At 52.1% G+C, this 17,838-nt stretch overlaps 2 protein-coding genes across 7 annotated transcripts in view; one reads left to right on the top strand and one right to left on the bottom strand.

Moving 5' to 3' along the window:
• Positions 1 to 15,818, top strand: part of RHBDF1 (rhomboid 5 homolog 1) — a 37,680-nt gene extending 21,862 nt beyond the window's left edge. For all 4 annotated transcript variants that reach the window (XM_069870109.1, XM_069870107.1, XM_069870110.1 and 1 more), the window contains 15 exons: positions 2,061 to 2,274; positions 4,793 to 4,999; positions 5,688 to 5,810; positions 5,973 to 6,133; positions 8,032 to 8,283; positions 8,914 to 9,025; positions 9,466 to 9,540; positions 10,076 to 10,237; positions 10,345 to 10,445; positions 11,723 to 11,786; positions 12,227 to 12,321; positions 13,237 to 13,312; positions 13,820 to 13,920; positions 14,186 to 14,339; positions 15,063 to 15,818. In XM_069870109.1, coding sequence (XP_069726210.1) covers positions 2,061 to 2,274; positions 4,793 to 4,999; positions 5,688 to 5,810; positions 5,973 to 6,133; positions 8,032 to 8,283; positions 8,914 to 9,025; positions 9,466 to 9,540; positions 10,076 to 10,237; positions 10,345 to 10,445; positions 11,723 to 11,786; positions 12,227 to 12,321; positions 13,237 to 13,312; positions 13,820 to 13,920; positions 14,186 to 14,339; positions 15,063 to 15,482 — 2,317 coding nt within the window. In that variant the 3' untranslated portion in view covers positions 15,483 to 15,818. The remainder of the gene's footprint in view (positions 1 to 2,060; positions 2,275 to 4,792; positions 5,000 to 5,687; positions 5,811 to 5,972; positions 6,134 to 8,031; positions 8,284 to 8,913; positions 9,026 to 9,465; positions 9,541 to 10,075; positions 10,238 to 10,344; positions 10,446 to 11,722; positions 11,787 to 12,226; positions 12,322 to 13,236; positions 13,313 to 13,819; positions 13,921 to 14,185; positions 14,340 to 15,062) is intronic.
• SNRNP25 (small nuclear ribonucleoprotein U11/U12 subunit 25) overlaps positions 1 to 17,838 on the bottom strand; it is a 164,279-nt gene that overhangs the window by 143,037 nt on the left and 3,404 nt on the right. Inside the window, exon 6 of one of the 3 annotated variants that reach the window (XM_069870275.1) lies at positions 15,955 to 16,146. The exons of 1 other annotated variant lie outside the window; for it this stretch is intronic. The gene's annotated coding sequence lies outside the window, so the exon portion shown is untranslated. Of the gene's footprint in view, positions 1 to 15,954; positions 16,147 to 17,838 lie in introns of those variants that run through there. One more of the 3 variants, XM_069870276.1, reaches the window with a different exon arrangement.

Here is a 17,838-nt window from a genome sequence, read left to right as displayed (position 1 = left end):
GACTGGACCTAATGCCCAGGAGTCTGTTCCCATCCTATTTTCCTTGACCCTTGGCCAGATGCTGCTCTGACACTGTGTCCACCTTTAGCGACCACTTGCATTTGGTCTTTGACTTGCAGGGCTGCTTAGCTCGGAAGAGCAAGAGCTGGCCACTGATTCATGGCTTGTTACAGTGCTCCAGGGAGTCTGATGGAGCTCCCTGGCTGGATGGGGTGTCCAGCATCTTCACAGGGTGTTCCAGGTACCCTAAACTCGGTAGCCAGCTCTCCTGGACTATCTTGAGTACGATCAGAGAGTAGGACAGCTCTTTACACTCACCCTGGACGTGCAGTGGTCTCTGGCAGTTCAGGAGTAGACTCATGATGCAAAACGGGGCCTTCCAGCCTAGCGGGAGCAGTATCAGAGACCTCCGAGGCTGTTGTTGGCACAATGAGCCTTTCATCAGCAGGCTCTTATGGGCACAAACAACTCTTAGTCTGCCGCCTTTGAGGAGCGGCCCCATGTATGTGCTTGTCACCCAAGGTCACCTTGCTGTTGAAATATTGGTTATGGCAGTCTCTGAGAAGCCCCGAGTTGTAAGGTTATTTCATGGTGCGTGTTGTGCTCATGCATCTGCACCGCCAGATCATCTCTCCACTATGGGCTTGGTTTGGGTCTGCCAGGTTAGGGGACGAAGATTGCTCTGATGAGTTGTGGGTCTGTTGGAGCAGAGCAGAGGCCTGAGTCCTGTGCGCAGCCCCATCTCGAAGGTCTGGCCCCTGTGGACTTGCTGGAGGCATTTAGGTCAGTGAGGTCAGATGAGATCTACCAGTGGTCATCATGCCTGCTGAAAGGTATGTTCCGGATCACTGGGATGACAGGGAAGGCTGAGGGCAGTGCATGTGGTCTGCATCAGGAGGCTTTAGCTGGAGAGGCTGTGGGTTTTGAATTTGCGTCTTTTTTTCATGGTGGCAGGACACCTTCACCTGCTGATGGTATCTTTGGTGCAAAATGCAGGGCTATTTTCCTCCCTCCACTGCACTACCTTGGTTTTCCTGTGTGATCTAATTCTACATTTCATCCAGCCCTTACTCCAGGGTACGTTCTAATGCGCCCTTTGTGATCTGGGAGGTCTTGCTTCTCAGCAGCTGAAAATGCTGCCCCTGAGCCAGGGGCTTGAGGCCAGGGTTTCAGGTCTGGCTTGGAAGGACTTTCAGGTTTCAGCACCTGGGCCACACAAGTATAGGCTGACACAGCTCGTCATCCTCTGTGGAAGGATTAACCGTGGTGAGAAAGGCTTGGCAGGGCTGTGATCATCTTTGTAAGCTTAGGGTAGCAGCTGTCCTGCACTGTTTGAAGGAGGTTGTTAGTCGGACTTATCCCAATCCCCCTCTGCCTTCTTTGGGATTTTGCTTCTGATCCAGCAAACTTATCTTGTGACTGCAACCTTGTGCTCCTACTTCTGCAACCAGCAGCTTGGAGATGTGTGTGTCTGCTTAGCAGAGATCAAGGCCACAAGCATTTGCCTAATGTTACCTTTGAGGAGGAAGGAATATCCTGCAGCATGGGATGGAGAAGTTAGAGAGATCCTGGAGATGGGAGTGAGGGGGAGGCTGGGTGAGAACCATGAATTCTGGTGGCTTTTGGGCGATGCTGCAGAGCTGTGAAACAGTAAAGTCCCACAGTGGGGACCTAGGGCTGACCTGCAGATGGTAAGTGTTTTCCATAGATGTTTTTTGAAAGGAAAAAAACTCCTTTCACTAAGTTCTTTTCTGAATTTCTGTTAAATTTCTTTTTCTTTCCTTTTAGAAAAATGCGGAACATGCTGTCCTTCCACTCACAGTGGATCTCCTGTCTTTTTTCCTCTGTCTTAAGAGACAGAATACTGTTGATAGTAGAGTGTTCTGGCTCGCATCTGTCAGGTTGCTAAAACCAGCTGAAGACAGGCTGCGGGATGCTTGTGTTCTGCCCTCCTTTGAACTGGGGTGGGCTGGAAGCAACCACCAGCAGTTTTGTCTTTCCATGTGCATAGTCCAAGCAAACATAATGCTCCTTTGCACTTGTCTGCTGGCATCTTTCAGAGGCACGGCGGACTGGTTTGGAGTGAGCAAAGACAGCGACGCTACTCAGAAATGGCAGAGAAAGAGCCTCCGCCACTGCAGCCTGCGCTATGGGAAGCTGAAACCTCAGGTCATCCGGGAAATGGACTTGCCCAGTCAGGACAATATTTCTCTAACAAGCACAGAGACTCCCCCTCCACTCTATGTTGGGGCCTGCCAGCTGGGCATGCAGAAGGTGAGTAACCCTGGACAAAGTCAAGGCCGCTGTGAGCTTCCTGCACGGTGTCTGTACCACGTTGGCAGCTGTGACCTATCTGCGGGCAAAGTTCTGCCTTGAGCGTGTCTGGGCTCTGTGCTCAGAAACTTCCCACGTCTCCGATACAGTTTGGCAGACTCCGTCCTTCAGCAGCCTTTCTGGCCTCGTTGGCTGAGATCCCTCTGAGCTGTTTGTCGCATTGAGATTATGATGGTGATTAGATGTCTGCAGCATTTCCAGGAGTTCTCAGCTCTTTGCTGCCGTTTTGCAAGGACAGAATTGTGTTGCTCTCAGAATGGCTGGTATCCTGGACCCAAGTATAGGGGAACAGGCCTAGGATCGCTTGCCTAGTGGATCCTTGTCCCAAGTGGAATGTGGGCCATAGTACAGCTAATGTCCTTATAGAAACCTAGTTATGTTTTAGAATCACAGAATCATAGAATCATTAAGGTTGGAAAAGACCTTTAAGATCATCAAGTCCAACTGAAAACCTAGCACTGCTAAGTCCCACTAAACCATATCCTGAAGTGTCACCGTCACATGTTTTTTTGAACACCTTAAGGGATGGTGACTCTACTACTGCCCTGGGCAGCTTCTGCCAGGGCTTCACGACTCTGTAAGTGAAGAAATTTTTCATAACATCCAGTCTAAACATCCTCTGACACAACTTGAGGCCATTTCCTCTTGTCCCATCACTTGTCATCTGAGAGAAGAGACCAGCACCCACCCCCTCCAACTTCCTTTCTGGGATGCAGAGAGTGATGAGGTCTCCCCTCAGCCTCCTCTTCTCCAGGCTAAACAGCCCCAGTTCCCTCAGCCACTCCATAACCCCAGGGCTCCAGCCCCTTCCCCAGCTCCGTTCCACTTCTCTGGATGCACTCCAGCACCTCAACATCCTTCTTGCTCAGTTTTGAGGCCCTCACTACACAGTGAAGCTTGGCTTCATCACTGAAGCAGAGGAGGACATTGTGCACCTTTCAGTCAAGTTTCACCCTGTGCTCTTCCCTGTTTTCTTACGATCTGGTGTGTCTTGCTGTTAATCTTTGGTCACAGGAGATTCAGGAGTATTGTTGGGCTCTGTGTGGGCTACATTAAGCCAAAATGTGGTATCGGTAGGTGTAATCCCGTAAAGCTTCCTGTTGAGTGTGCAACTGGATTAATAAAACCTCGTAAAATGTTAGGATAAAGCATAGAAGTCTTACGGAAACCACAGCTGTGATGATGTAAGGGCAGAGCCAAGGTTTGTTGCTGAAGGCAATATTTTCATTAGGTTCATTTGTATATTTGAAAGAAGTGGGAGCTTTGGCCTGAAGAGTCCCAAAGAAGGGCTTGCACCTCCCGGAAGCTTGCTTGCTTTTTCCAGCTGTTCTAACTTCATTAATGGAAACAGATGTGAATATACAGCTCGGCTTCAAGAGGATACTGCTGATATCCTGGGCTGTCCAGTATCAGAAAGGAAACTAGCTGGGAAAGAGCATGGCTGTTTTCAGGGCTTTCTCAAACTCTTGTTCAGAGAGCATGTTTTCTGACTGTGGAGCTTGCTGGCACAGGAGATGAATGAAACCAAGAGCTTAGGAAGGGCTGAGGGAGGTTTGGAGTCTCCTGTGAACATCAGGGGACAATCACAAGCACAAATACAGGCTGGGTGGAGAAAGGATTGAGAGCAGCTGTGAAGTGAAGGACTTGGGGTGCTGGGGCATGAGCCAGCAGTGGGCACTTCCAGCCGGGAAAGCCACCGTATCGTGGGCTGCATCCAAAGGAGTGGGACCAGCAGGGCAAGGGAGGGCATTCTGCCCCTCTGCTTTGTTCTCTTGAGACCCTACCCATAGCCCTGCGGGTATTGTCAGAGGACTGGAGCACTTCCCATATGAGGCTAGGCTGAGAGAATTGGTCTTGTTCAGCCTGGAGAAGACTCTACAGAGACCTTAGAGCAGTCTCCCAGTGCTGAAAGGGGCTCCAGGAGAGCTGGGGAGGGACTTTTTACAGGGACATGGAGTGATAGGATGAGGGGAAATGGCTTTAAATTGGAAGGGGGAAGATTTAGACTAGATATTAGGAAGAAATTCATGATGAGAGTAGGGAGGCCCTGGCCCAAGTTGCCCAGAGATGTTGGCTGCCCCATCCCTGGAGGTGTTCAAGGGCAGGCTGGATCTTTGATCTTTAAGGTCCCTTCCAACCCAAACCACTCTGTGATTCTGTGATGAGAATCATGGGTGAAAATAGTCAATACCAACAAAAGTCAAAAAAAGAAAAAAGGGCATAGGGAGAGGTTCGAGGACTTAAATTTGAGGCTTAGATCTAGGGCTTAGCATGCAGCACCTTACTCTATATCTGGCTATTGTAGAATTACTTGTTGGTCAGTCTGTCCAGCCTGGTTCTTGGTCAGTCCCAGGAGCTGGGCTGCTGTCATGGTCTTGGGATGTTCACTTGGAGGGAGGAGTGCTTGGTGGCTGAGGATTTGGGGGTGAAGGGACTGATGGGCTCCTTCTCTCGGCAGATCATAGACCCCTTGGCCCGCGGCCGAGCTTTCCGTATGGCTGATGACAACGATGGCTGCAGCATGCCCCACACCCCGATCACACCAGGCGCCACATCGCTCTGCTCCTTCACCAGCTCGCGCTCAGGGTTCAATCGCCTCCCACGACGGCGGAAACGGGAGTCCGTTGCCAAAATGAGTTTCCGAGCAGCTGCGGCTCTGGTGAAGGTACTGTCTGGGGGAGGGCAGGGGCCTGTCTGGCAGCAGGATGGGGCTCTGCCCTGCGAGAAGGGTGGGAGTGAAGGAGCTGCTGAGCGGAGAGGATGGTGAGAGCAGTGGTGGAGGGGAAGAAATGGAGCTGTTCTGTTTCAGTTATGTCTAGCAGGCAGGATTTGCAAGAAGCAGGGCTGATGGCTTGGGTACAAGTCTTGCTTTCCCTTTATGGCCTGGAGGCTTTGATTCCCACAGCCAGTAGCCTCAGCATTCCAGTGGGTCTAATTCAGCCTGCCTGGATCTTTGGGCCATCCATCTGCACCTGATCAGTAGTCACAGAAGAGCAGGAGTACCTGAGGCTCTTACTATTCAAGTCTCTTTATCCTGTCCTACACCTGCTTTCCTGGGCACAATGACCTTTTTTGCTGTGCCCAGTACCACCCAGTGCGGCCGTTTGGTCAGAGACATTGTAGGAGACATGGCAGAGGAGCCTGTTGCAAGCCTGACCCACATGGGAGACGGGCGCTGGGGGTTGAGAAGTGGGGTAACACCTCTGAGTCTCCCCGGGAAGGTGCCACACATCAGCAGCTCTGCTGTGCTCCACACACAAGCGTGAACCAACTTAGCGCTTGGGCTGAGGTGGTGGCTCTGCTTGTACCTGAGGTTCAGGTTTCTGACTAGATTCCACTTTCTCTGGCTACAGGGGCGCTCTGTGAAGGACAGCACCCTGAGGAGAGCTCAGCGGCGCAGTTTCACCCCAGCAAGTTTCCTGGAGGAGGACACGGTGGATTTCCCAGATGAGCTTGACACCTCTTTCTTCGCTCGGGTGAGGGGCAGGGCTCTGATGTGGTGCTGACCCCAGAGGCAGCACTAGACTCTAGGTCTGGCAGGACTGCGTGTTGCAGAGAGCAGCGATGCTTTCTGCTGGGGCTGGTGTCTCAAATGTGACCCTAGTTTCTTCTGATGGGACTTCTGTTTCTCTGCCCAGGAAGGAGTCCTTCATGAAGAGCTCTCCACTTACCCGGATGAAGTGTTTGAGTCGCCATCAGAAGCTGCAATCAAAGATGCTGAGGTGAAACCTCTGGATCAGACAGATCTCACAGGAGGTGCCTTGGACAAAAATGAGCTTGAAAGAAGCCACTTGTTACTGTAAGTATCTGCCTGGAAGCTGCCAAAGCCTAATGTGGGGTGGCCAAGTGAGACCTTTGCTGGGCAGCTGATGGGGTGAAGCCATTGTTCGTGTATGGAGGAAGCCAGGATCCAAGTGCTGTGGGTACTTGGTGCAGAGCTCAGAAGAGCAGTACAGGGATCGGTTTTCTTTAAACTCAGCTTAAGACCTCCTGCCCCAGCTACCTATGCATGTGAAAGGTGACTCAGGCCACCTCTGCAGTCTCTTCAGCAACTTCCACCCCCATGCGATGCATTTTGCAGACTTTATCATGCCTTGGGGAAACAAAAGACACTTTAAATCCAGTTGTGAGGATGCTAGAGGCTCAGCCTTTGGCTGTGGAGAAGCTAGCAAAGACGAGAAGGCTGTTGCCCATGCCACAGTCACCAGGAAATGTTGTCTCACTCCAAGGAGTGGTGTGAAGCATTGCTGAGCATCGAGCTGGGCTACATTCCTTGCTTGAAACCAGAGAAAGGTGTGGCACTGATGCTGAGAGCCCTACAAATACGTGAGTGGCACTGTACTGTGTGCCTAAATTTTTTCCACCTGAGTAACTGATACTGAGTAATTGCTCTGTGTCGTTTCCGAGTCAGCTCTCACTTAGCTGGCTGCTCACCCCAGCAGAGAGCCCTGCTGGGTGTGAACATGGAGCAGACAGGGAGGTCCTTGTTGTGGTTCTGCTGCTTATGGCCCATCTTGCTGTGTTAGCGCTTTCCCTTCAAGTGTTTCCAGGAACTTGACTCAGTCTGAGCATCAGTGGAAGCAGCAAATGGTGGGAGTTTGTTATCGCCCCTTTGAGATGGTCTTGATCTTCTTGGCTCCATTTGTATCTCCTTAAATAGTTTCATTTAATGAGGAAAATACATCTATTTCAAACTTCAGAGAGCTGTTAGCAGAATCAGTCAGGTGTCCTTTTAGGTGGCCAGGGTTTTTGGCACGGGCTGATAAGCACAGCACCGGAAATGTTGGGAAACAGCCCATCTGTAACACAGAAACCACTTGAACTCTTGGGCAAAAGCAGGATGCAGTGGAATCTGCACTTTCTGTGGGAGAAGGCTTTCCCAAGGGAGAAGCTATAGAAAGGTTAACCTAGTTGGGACTTTCAGCTTTGAGCAACCTGATCTAGCGGGAGGTGTCCCTACCCATGGCAGGGAGGTAGAACTGGGTGGACTTTAAGGTCCCTTCAGACCCAAACCATTCTATGATAAAAGTGCATCTTCTGCAAGGTGCAACATTGGAAGTAGCTGAAGTTTCACAGCAGGGTTCTTGGCTAAAGAGGTTCTCGTTGTCCCTCATCCTCTTGCCTTTCTGTGCCTCTGACCTGTCGTTATCTCTCCAAGATGTTCTGGTGGTCTTTCAGAAAACGTTTGTCAGCTGGTTTCTCAGACCACTTCTGACAACTGTTGTCTTTGTGCAAAGGGGTCATTTAGGAAGTGACACTTGGGATTTTTATTGTGTTGTTGAAGCCCAGTTTTGTTGTTCTCTCAAAAAACACACACATCAGTGCAAGTAAAGGGAGGAGTGGAAGACAGATTGTGAGAGGTAACTGGCAAAGCTGGCAACATGTGACAGCGTCACTGTCCTGGTCTGGGAAGCTGCTTGGATTCCTGCTCTTCTCCTCTGTCTGATTTGCTGGGCATGGGGGTTTTGACTTTCCAGTCAAATCCCAAAGTAAAGTGCTTCAAGTGTGGGGATTTCCACTGCTGGGCTGAACTACGCTTCCATTTCATAGCAGAGAGCAGAGGAGTGAAGTGGAGGAAGAGATGTGCATGTGGTGGGACAGACAGAAGGTCTGCTGCCCCTGAGAGCCAGGGAAGGGCTGTTCCCCGTTGCTGTGCCAGGGAGAAGGAAACCATTGCTGTCCTGGTTTTTGTTTCAGCCCACTGGAGCGAGGCTGGAGGAAGCAAAAGGACGGGGCCCTGGCACAGCCCAAGGTCCGCTTGCGGCAGGAGGTGGTGAGTGTCAGCCCACAGAAGCGTGGCCAGCGCATCGCTGTCCCTGTCAGGAGGCTCTTCGCCAAGGAGAAGAGGCCGTATGGCCTGGGAATGGTGGGGAAGCTGACAAACCGGACATACCGCAAGCGCATCGACAGCTATGTCAAGCGGCAGATTGAGGATATGGATGATCACAGGTGAGAGCTGCTGTCGTAGAAGGGCTCCCAACAAAACTAGTGAGTGAGGGAGTGCCCCTTGGTGACTCGGGTCACTGCCTTGGTGTGGTTGAGTGAAACCTGCTGCTAAGAAGCTCATGTGAGTACCGCTGAAGTACAGTGCAAACTGCTGCAGGCAGCAGCACGTTAGCATCACCGTGTACTAGGAGCTCACCCTGCTCCTCCTGTTGCTTTAGGAGTCTGGATCTGGATCTCTGCTACCTGAAGGGACTGCAGATCTCTGCCCCAGCACCACTGTCCTGTGGTGAACTGAAGGCTCGGGTATCCCTGTCTCTGATATTTCCCCTAAAGTCATTATTTCAGGTGCATGGCGTACCTTGGCATCAGGCTTACGTGTTCTCATGGATGTTTTCTGGGGAAAGGGTGGCTTGCCCAGTGTAGTGGGGGAGTCAGAGTAAACAGGGTCTGTCTGCCAGCAAGACCTTAGGTCATTGCCTCCAGTCTTACAGATTCCTAGGTGATCCTGGCCCCGTAGCTGAGATTCTGCTGAGGTCCCTGGGGAGAAACAGCAGCTTTTCTCCTGCGTTCTGCGAGCAGATGTAAATGTGCCTGAGTTTCTGCTACTGATCTTTTCCCTTTCCCTCCATCCAGGCCTTTCTTCACTTACTGGGTCACCTTTGTGCATTCACTCATCACTATCCTCGCTGTGTGCATCTATGGCATCGCCCCTGTGGGGTTCTCACAACACGAAACTGTTGATTCAGTAAGTAAATCCCCCTGACTCGCCTGGAACGTCATTATGTCTCAGCTTTCAGCATGTTGGCCACTTGCCTGAGGGCCATGACGGCTGGAAGCCGGGTGTCGAGCCCTGGAGGGCTGCCCGCAGCATCTCTGTGAGCCCCCTCACCGCTTTCTCTCCCTCCTACAGTCACATTGCTCTTGACTTCAAATTATATCTGGCATGAAGCATGGTGGGCTCTTTGCAGTCTCTTGTCTCTGTGCTAGGAGCCCTTTCAAACAACTTGTTCCCCTCCTGGTGGAGAGCAGAAGAATGTTCATGGCAGGGGAGTTAAGTTATAGGATTTTGCTTCTGCCAGGACCAAAACTGAGCTGTCTGACTTTGAGAGCTGATCTTGAAGCTGTTTGTAGTCTTCCCACGTGTTGTGAAGGAGCTTATGGGGTTCTCGCTTTCTCTCCTTGCAGGTCTTGCGAAACAGAGGGGTTTATGAAAATGTCAAATATGTTCAGCAGGAAAACTTCTGGATTGGCCCCAGCTCAGTGAGTGGCTGGGACAGTGGGTGGGCAGGTGAGGGGCTGCGTGCTTGGTGCTAGCAGCTGCTGTTGGTTGGACATCCACGGGGCCCTGCCACCTCTGGCAGAGTGCAGTGATGCTCCCAGCCCCAACAGCCCTGCAGTGACAGGAGGCTGTGTTGGACCTTGACATTCCTGCTTTGCGCTCTGTTCTACAAAGCCAAGCACGGGGCGAGAGAAAATGCAGGAGTTGTATGTGACAGCTTTCCTGATGCCATTCCCCTTGGGAAAGGCTGCTGTGTCCCAGAGTTTCCTTTCCCAGCCACAGCACTGGCCTCTCTGGGCACTCAGGCAAGGAAATCCCTGAACTTTTGTTCTGGGCTTGTCATCTTCAAAGCAAATATTGAGATCATGCCTGGTGCGTGCTGGGATTCATCAAACAGGACTTATCCCTGGTCCCTCGAGCATTTTTCGAGGTACCCCTCGCACTTCCCGCTGCCAGCTCTGCCCAGGCAATCACTGCTGGTCCCTTGGCTGAGCTGGGTGTTTCCATCTCTGCCAGGAAGCCCTCATCCACCTAGGAGCTAAGTTCTCACCGTGCATGAGGCAGGACCAGCAAGTTCACAGCTTCATCAGCGCCAAGCGGGAGAAGGAGAAGCACTCTGCTTGCTGCGTACGGAACGACAAGTCAGGCTGTGTGCAGACCTCAGAGGAAGAGTGCTCGGTGAGTGCGGTGGCCCCTTTTGTGCTGTCCCTGCAGGCTCAAGGCCACATCTGTTGATGCTTCTCCCACCCTGGGCTTCATGGTGACACCTCTCCTCTCTCTGGCAGTCCACGCTGGCCGTGTGGGTGAAGTGGCCTCAGCATCCCAGCACCCCAACGCTGGCAGGAAGCAAGAGGCAGTTCGGGTCTGTCTGTCATCAGGACCCCAGGTAGGTCCTGCCCAGCTGCCATCCAGGGGGCGCTGGGGCTGCTGTCACAGTACTTGGAGAGGCACAGGCTCCTATATCAATTGATGCTGGATGGGAAGCAGCCGCTCTGGAGACCAAAGAACGTGAGGGTGCCGATGGAGGAGAGTGTGAGGAGAGCGTGATCATATTTCTGCTCGCCCTTAGTCTCCGTTTTTGTTGGCTGCCCCCCTGCACAGTGGCTCATTGTGAGCTGTGGATTCCTCCCTCCTCCCTCCCTCCCTCCCTCCCTCCCTCCCTCCCTCCCTCCCTCCCTCCCTCCCTCCCTCCCTCCCTCCCTCCCTCCCTCCCTCCCTCCTCCCTCCTCCCTCCCTCCCTCCTCCCTCCTCCCTCCCTCCTCTGCACTTGGTCCCTTGCTGCCCACTTCAGCTCCTTCCTTGGGGTACAGCAGCCCTGTTCCCATCACATCCCTGTCCCAGAGCCCTGCCAGCCACTGGGTGCCCAGGCACATCTTTTCCCTTGGTTACCATGGGCTGATGCGGGGCAGGGACCAGCTGAAGGGCCACCTTTGGGGTTGTGTCTTCCCAGAAAGGAGCCAGTGAGTTGCTGGGCAGCTGTGTGCTTTTGGATGCCTGCCTTGTGCTGCAGCCGTGGTCTCTGCTCACTGGAAGGAGACTGCAGCTTTGATCAGCACAGCCTTGGCTCATCTACAGGGATGATGAGAGGGCTGGAACACCTCCTGTACAAGGACAGGCTGAGAGAGTTGGGCTTGTTCATCCTGGAGAAGAGAAGGCTCTGAGGAGACCTTAGAGTGACCTTCCAGTACCTGAAGGGGCTACAAGAAAGCTGGGGAGGGACTGTTCACAAAGGCTTGTAGTGATAGGATGAGGGAGAACAGGTATAAACTGGAGAGGGGCAGATTTAAGCTAGACATAAGGAGGAATTTCTTCACTGTGAGAGCGGGGAGGCCCTGGAACAGGTTGCCCAGGGAAGTGGTGGCTGCCCCATCCCTGGAGGTGTTTAAGGCCAGGTTGGATGGGGCCTTGGGCAACCTGATCTAGTGGGAGGTGTCCCTGCCCATGGCAGGGGGGTTGGAACTAGATGATCTTTAAGGTCCTTTCCAACCCAAACTATTGTATGATTGACTATTATTGTAGCGTGTCACCAGCTGTGTGCCTGGGACGGGGAGAGCTGTCGGACCGCTGCCTGGGGACAGGACAGTGTGATGGCTCCCTCGGGGATCCTGTCTGCTGCTGGGGAAAGTAATTTCTGTGGCTGATGTCTGCTTTCTGTTGCTGCAGGGTGTGTGAGCAGCCAGCTTCAACGGAGCCACATGAGTGGCCGGATGACATCACCAAATGGCCAGTGAGCATCACACGGGGTCTGGGTGGGCAGCTGGGATATGGCACTTGCATCCCGTTGTGCAGAGGCACAGCTGTGTTGGTGGAAGGCATCTCTGGTGCAGTCTCCAGATGAGGGCAACCATGGCTTTGTCTAGCCAAGGGTTGAAGTCCTCTGATGACAAAGCTCCCTCACATCCTCCCCTAAAGCCTGGGGCCCTGTCAGGGTAACAGCAATTGTGACTGACTCGCCCTACGTGCTGTTTTCATCCCTCGGCAGAGAGGAGGTGTTGACTGAGGCTCCAGTCGCTTGGGCAGCAGGGGTGTCTGTCACCATCTTGCTGTCAGGGAGGCTTTGGGAGGTCCATGTTGCTGGGACTGGTCTTCCCAAGGGCCTGTTTTGACTTTACCCAGGCAGCAGGCAAAGCTACAGCTGTCTGACCGCAGCCTGTTGTCGTTTTCCAGATCTGCACAAAAAACAGTGCTGGAAATTACACCAACCACCTCCATATGGACTGCGTGATTACAGGCCGGCCCTGTTGCATTGGGACCAAAGGAAGGTAAAGAGTTTGACCTGTTTGGAGAGGGTGTGACATAGGGGGCCCTTCTCAGGCTGTAGACACAGTCATTTGTCCTGCTTGTCAACCCAGAGTCCTGCTGGGAAGAGGAGTTGGACAGGGAGCCATGGTGGGTCTCCCAAACGGAGCAGGGCTCTGGGATGAGCAGGAAATAACAGCTGGCCTGTCTTTGGTACAGCAGGGTGTCTTGCTCAGCTGGTCCTGCAGTTTGGAGACACTCAGATCCCAAGGGGTTAAATAATTCTGCTGGGGAGTTCTATGCTTTTTCCTGGGAATGCCAGCTTGGTCCTGACAGGCTACACTGGCCCCAGCCTGGTGTCCCTGAGTGCTCAAGGAGATGGCCTGCTCTGGGTTTGCTAAGGAGGGGGATGCTCTTCTGGTTGTTTCTCAGCTTGAGTATCACCCAGTGCTTGGGCTTGACTTTCCCTGCTCAGGAGAAAAATCAGCGCTGCCCTGAGGAGTTCCTGTCCCTGGAAGTCATGCCAGGATGTTCTTGGCCTCGGCCCCCTTTCCACTCTTGGCAACGAAGGGACAGGACTCCCTCAGCCCCCGAGAGAGCTTTCTCCGGCTCTGGTGGCTCTTTATCTGCTGCAAAGAGCTCAGCTTTAGCATTTGTTTTGGAGCCCCTGTATGCAGGGCATTAGTCTGGGGGCGTGCCTCAGGCTCGACTGTGGGAGTAAAGCCAGAGGGGGGTGGATGGAGAGTTGCCCTGGGCTCAGCTGGGGATGTGGCAGCACAGCCGCTGCAGAGACAGCGCTCCAGCACGTCTGGGGCAGCTGGAGGCAGCAGATCTGGGATGAGCCAAGGGGGAGTGGGTGGCCTGGGAGGGCACAGGATGGTCCGTTGTGCCTTCACGTGTGACTCATTCCTCATTTGGATTCCCCGTGCCTCCTCCAGGTGTGAGATAACCTCCCGAGAGTATTGTGAATTTATGCGGGGCTATTTCCATGAGGAGGCAACACTCTGCTCTCAGGTAACTGCGGAGCTGGGGGTTGTAGGGCTGCTCTTCTCCCTCCTGTTCAGCAGTTTGGCAAGATCCAGGGGTGACTGCCACAGTGTAGGTGGGAGTCCTGTGTCCGCTCCCACCCTGAGACTCAGGAAATTTGCTAATCCAGACTGTAGTGGCAGAGCTGGCATTGTCTGTCCCTCACTGGAGACCAGTTTAGGACTTGGGCTACCACTGCAAAAGCCCAAAATGTGGTTGCTGTGGAAGCAGTGGGAGAATGCAGCCTCGCTCCACTTACGATCAGATGCAGATGGTTCAGTTGTGTGTGCGTTGGGGTGAAGAACGAGGGCGTAAAGCTGCCACAGGGAATGGGTGGGGTCTCCCGTAACGTGGTGTTGGAGACAAGGGCTGGGACTTGGTACAGTGGAGAGGAGGGAGGAGAGCCCCTCTTTCAAAGCTAACTGCAGCCTCTGCCCTGGCATTAATAGAGGCCCATGCTGGCTAGCACACCTCACAACCCCAGCTCTGCCCTAGGTGCACTGCATGGATGACGTCTGTGGACTCCTCCCTTTCCTAAATCCAGAAGTCCCTGACCAGTTCTACCGCCTCTGGCTTTCGCTTTTCCTCCATGCTGGGTAAGCATCGGTGTAAAACTTGAGCTGCCTGGGTTGGGGAACCCTGAACCCAGGGACTGCTGTGAGGGCTCTTCTGGCACTCCCTTCCCTGGTGAACACGGGCACAGAGCTGTTGTCCCTGCTGAGGTTTACCATGCTGCATTTGCTGGGATATTAGAGGCATGGGCCAGAAGCCAGCCCAGGAGCTCTCAGGGAAGAACACGAACAAGCACAGGGGTGAGTTCAGTGGCTGCTGCTTCAGCTCCTGTACTTCTGAACTTGGCAGGATCCTGCACTGTCTGGTTTCAATCTGTTTTCAAATGACGATCCTACGGGACCTAGAGAAGCTGGCGGGATGGCATCGCATCTCTATCATCTACCTGCTCAGTGGCATCACTGGGAACCTCGCCAGTGCAATATTTCTACCGTACAGAGCAGAGGTGAGTCTCCTGCAGGCTTGGGTCCCAGTAACTTGCTCTGAGAACAGGCCTGTGCCTCTTCAGCAGAGGCAGAGAGACCGGAGCTGGGCTCATCTCTGCACCACGTGGCTTGTGCAGATTTGTAGCTAGGAGATAGCACTGCATTGTCACGCAGCTGCTGAGCAATAACATCCCCCTGGGCTTTGAGTGCCTCTCATAACGGACGGGTGGTTTGTCCAGCCACAGGGTAAGAGAAGCCCTGGGCAGGCTGAGAATTGAGGTTAGTACCTGGTTCCAGAGACCCTCTGTGTGTGAGTGGCAGACAGGAGAGGCATAAAGAGCAGAGCTCATCTTCCCCAGGCTGTCCAGGACTGTCCCTGTCCCCGTACCACAGCTGAAGGTCTGATGTGACTGTCCACTTTCACTTTAGAGGCTGTATGGCAGGACCTAAAGGAACATCTTTGAGGTCCTTCAATGAAGGTGGGGTGGGAAGGAGATTGCCTTCAAGGACTTCTCTGCACTGGTGACCCAGACCAGATCAGCTCTCCCTACGCCTGATCCTAAGACCAAACCAGAGCCCTTTACTCCTTAAACCCCATTATAAGGATGAAGTTGCAGGCTGTGGCATCTCACGAAACACTGAACTAGTTGTTGAATGATAGCTAGCAGTAATGCCTGGAGCTGGCTGCAGAAGCCAGGCAGGTGGGATGCGCCTGATGTTACCTTAATGCTCTTTTTCTGCAGGTTGGCCCTGCAGGATCCCAGTTTGGGATTCTGGCCTGTCTCTTTGTGGAGCTCTTCCAGAGTTGGCAAATCCTGGCACGCCCGTGGAGGGCTTTCTTCAAGCTGCTGGCTGTGGTGCTCTTTCTTTTTGCCTTTGGCCTCCTGCCCTGGATCGATAATTTTGCTCACATTTCAGGATTTATCAGTGGTTTCTTCCTCTCCTTTGCCTTCCTGCCCTACATTAGCTTTGGGAAGTTTGATCTATATAGGAAGCGATGCCAAATTATAGTTTTCCAGCTCATCTTCATTGCACTCTTCTCAGGACTTGTGATTCTGTTCTATTTCTACCCCATCAAGTGCGAGTGGTGCGAGTTCCTCACTTGTATACCATTCACAGACAAATTCTGCGAGAAATACGACCTGGACGCACAGCTCCACTGAAAGGCAAAGACGGGCTTCTCGAGCAGGCACTGGAGATGAACTGTCTTTGCGTTTGCTGTGCCAGTTCCATGTGGACAAAGGCTCTAATCCAATGACACTTCTAACCCTGCCCGTGGTTAATTTAAACTGTCTCCTTAGCACATGGCAGGCACGTTTTGCCTTATCTCAGAAGACTCTGAAAACAGAACGTTTGTGCCTTGTTCAATTGTATTGAACCTCTTCTGCTGCCATTATTTTTATTACACTAGTTTCAATACTACATTTTTAACCAGTTGTTTACTACTGCTAAGGTGGTGATTAAAAAGTAAAGTAGCGTTTTAGCTACTGTTAATTGTTCTGCATAGTCTATGGCTACGTTTGTTACTTTCTCTCACCTGGGCTGTTTCACATACTGGTAGAATGAATCCTTTTCTAGCACCTAAGACAGTTGGACACAGATTTGCAGCTGGAAATAAGGGCCTTAAAAGCCTCAGAAAACAAAAGGATCTCTTTAATTGCTCACACAGCTCAGAGGCAGGTGCTTCAAATAGCAACTGCAAAAAATGTGCGATAATGTCCAGTCAACAGGAGTTTTTCCTCTTTGAAATGTTAACAACTTTTTTCTCCGGGAACCTGATGAATGTACAGTCTGGGCTCCGTAGAGCTGGATTCTCTGGTCCTTCTGCTAAAGAAACAAAGAAAATATTTGGCAGTTATGATAGTTCCTGTATGCTGGGCCCTCTTCTCTCCATGCTACCCTGCTTTGAGAGCCCACATCAATCAGCCAGTGCCACAAGTGGCTGCAGGTCACAGGCACGTGGAGCAGATGGCACACTGCTTATTACACTGGATGCTGCAGATATGGCAGCATTGAAAGAAGAAAACGAGTTACTGTGGTCACAAAGCAACAGTTTCTAACCCAGCTAGCTGGACCCGCAAAACAAACACTCAAGTGTTTGGAAAAGCTGCCATTACCACTGCTCTTCAGACACCGTGATTGTGGTTTTAGATGTTGAGGGGAAGCAGATGTAATTTTAAACATGCTAAGCTTGAGAGTCTTGGCCACATTTTCTGTTTGTATGCACACCTTTCTGAAAACAGCAGTGCTAGTACCAGAATTATGTCTACGCAGGTTATAAGCAGGTAACTGTGCGTGCATCCTTCCTGTGCTGGAAGTGTTTTGAAATACATTGCTTGCACAGAAATACCATGGCAAATTCTAGATCACAGAATGAATTGTAGAAGGGAAGGGACCTTAAGGATCAGCCAGTTCCAACCCTCATGCCATAGGCAGGGACACCTTCCACTCTTTCAGCTTAAAACCATTCCCCTTCATCCTGTCTGTGCACTCCCTAATAAGGAGCACCTCCCCAGCTTTCCTGTAGCCCCTTTCAGTTCTGGAAGCTGCTCCAAGGTCTCCCTGGAGCCTTCTCTTCTCCAGGCTGAACAACCCCAACGCTCTCAGCCTGTCAAAAAAAACGTGACTAGGGCTATGTCTTGTCTTCGGAGAACAATGAATCAGTTGAACTCAAGTTTCTAAACCAGAAAACAGAGAAAATGAGGGACAAAACCTACAAGCTACATGAGCCGAGGTCCTTTTTCCTAACTCTTTACAGCTTGCAGTAATTGAGAAAGCTCAAATTACATGCTTGTATCTGCTTGTGTTTGCTTATGCACATTTCTCTTAGCTGCAGGTGCTTGGAATAGTGCTGGAGTGTTAGGAGCAGGGTAGGAGAGCAGTTCACAGAATCACACAGAATCACAGAATAACCAGGTTGGAAGGGACCCACCGGATCATTGAGTCCAACCATTCCCATTAAACACTAAACCATTCCCCTCAGCACCTCGTCCACCCGTGCCTTAAAACACCTCCAGGGAAGGTGACTCAACCACCTCCCTGGGCAGCCTGTTCCAGTTCCCAATGACCCTTTCTGTGAAGAATTTTTTCCTAATGTTGTTGGGGTTAGAAGCACCTGAGATGCACGGAAGGACCAAATGACCTGGGGAATGACAGAGAGACCTCCATCCTCCTCAGGATTAGTTAGCATCCAGCCACGTTCCTAGCAGTGATTTCCAGAGATTGAAGAAGTTGCAAAGAAAGGAAGGTCCTAGAAGCGATCACAAAGGCAAAGAGAGGAGGGTGCTGGCCTCTTCTCCCGAGTGACAGGGGACAGGACGAGAGGGAATGGCCTCAAGCTCTGCCAGGGGAGGTTTAGGCTGAACATTAGGAAAAAATTTTTCACAGAAAGGGTCACTGGGCACTGGCGGAGGCTGCCCAGGGAGGGGGTTGAGTCACCTTCCCTGGAGGGGTTTAAGGGACGGGTGGATGAGGTGCTGAGGGACATGGTTTAGTGATTGATGGGAATGGTTGGACTCG

Source organism: Phaenicophaeus curvirostris, chromosome 16 (genome assembly GCF_032191515.1).
Source record: "Phaenicophaeus curvirostris isolate KB17595 chromosome 16, BPBGC_Pcur_1.0, whole genome shotgun sequence".
Classification (NCBI taxonomy): Eukaryota; Metazoa; Chordata; class Aves; order Cuculiformes; family Cuculidae; genus Phaenicophaeus; species Phaenicophaeus curvirostris.
Note: the sequence above shows the minus strand (reverse complement) of the source record. Positions and strands in the feature narration are given on the sequence as shown.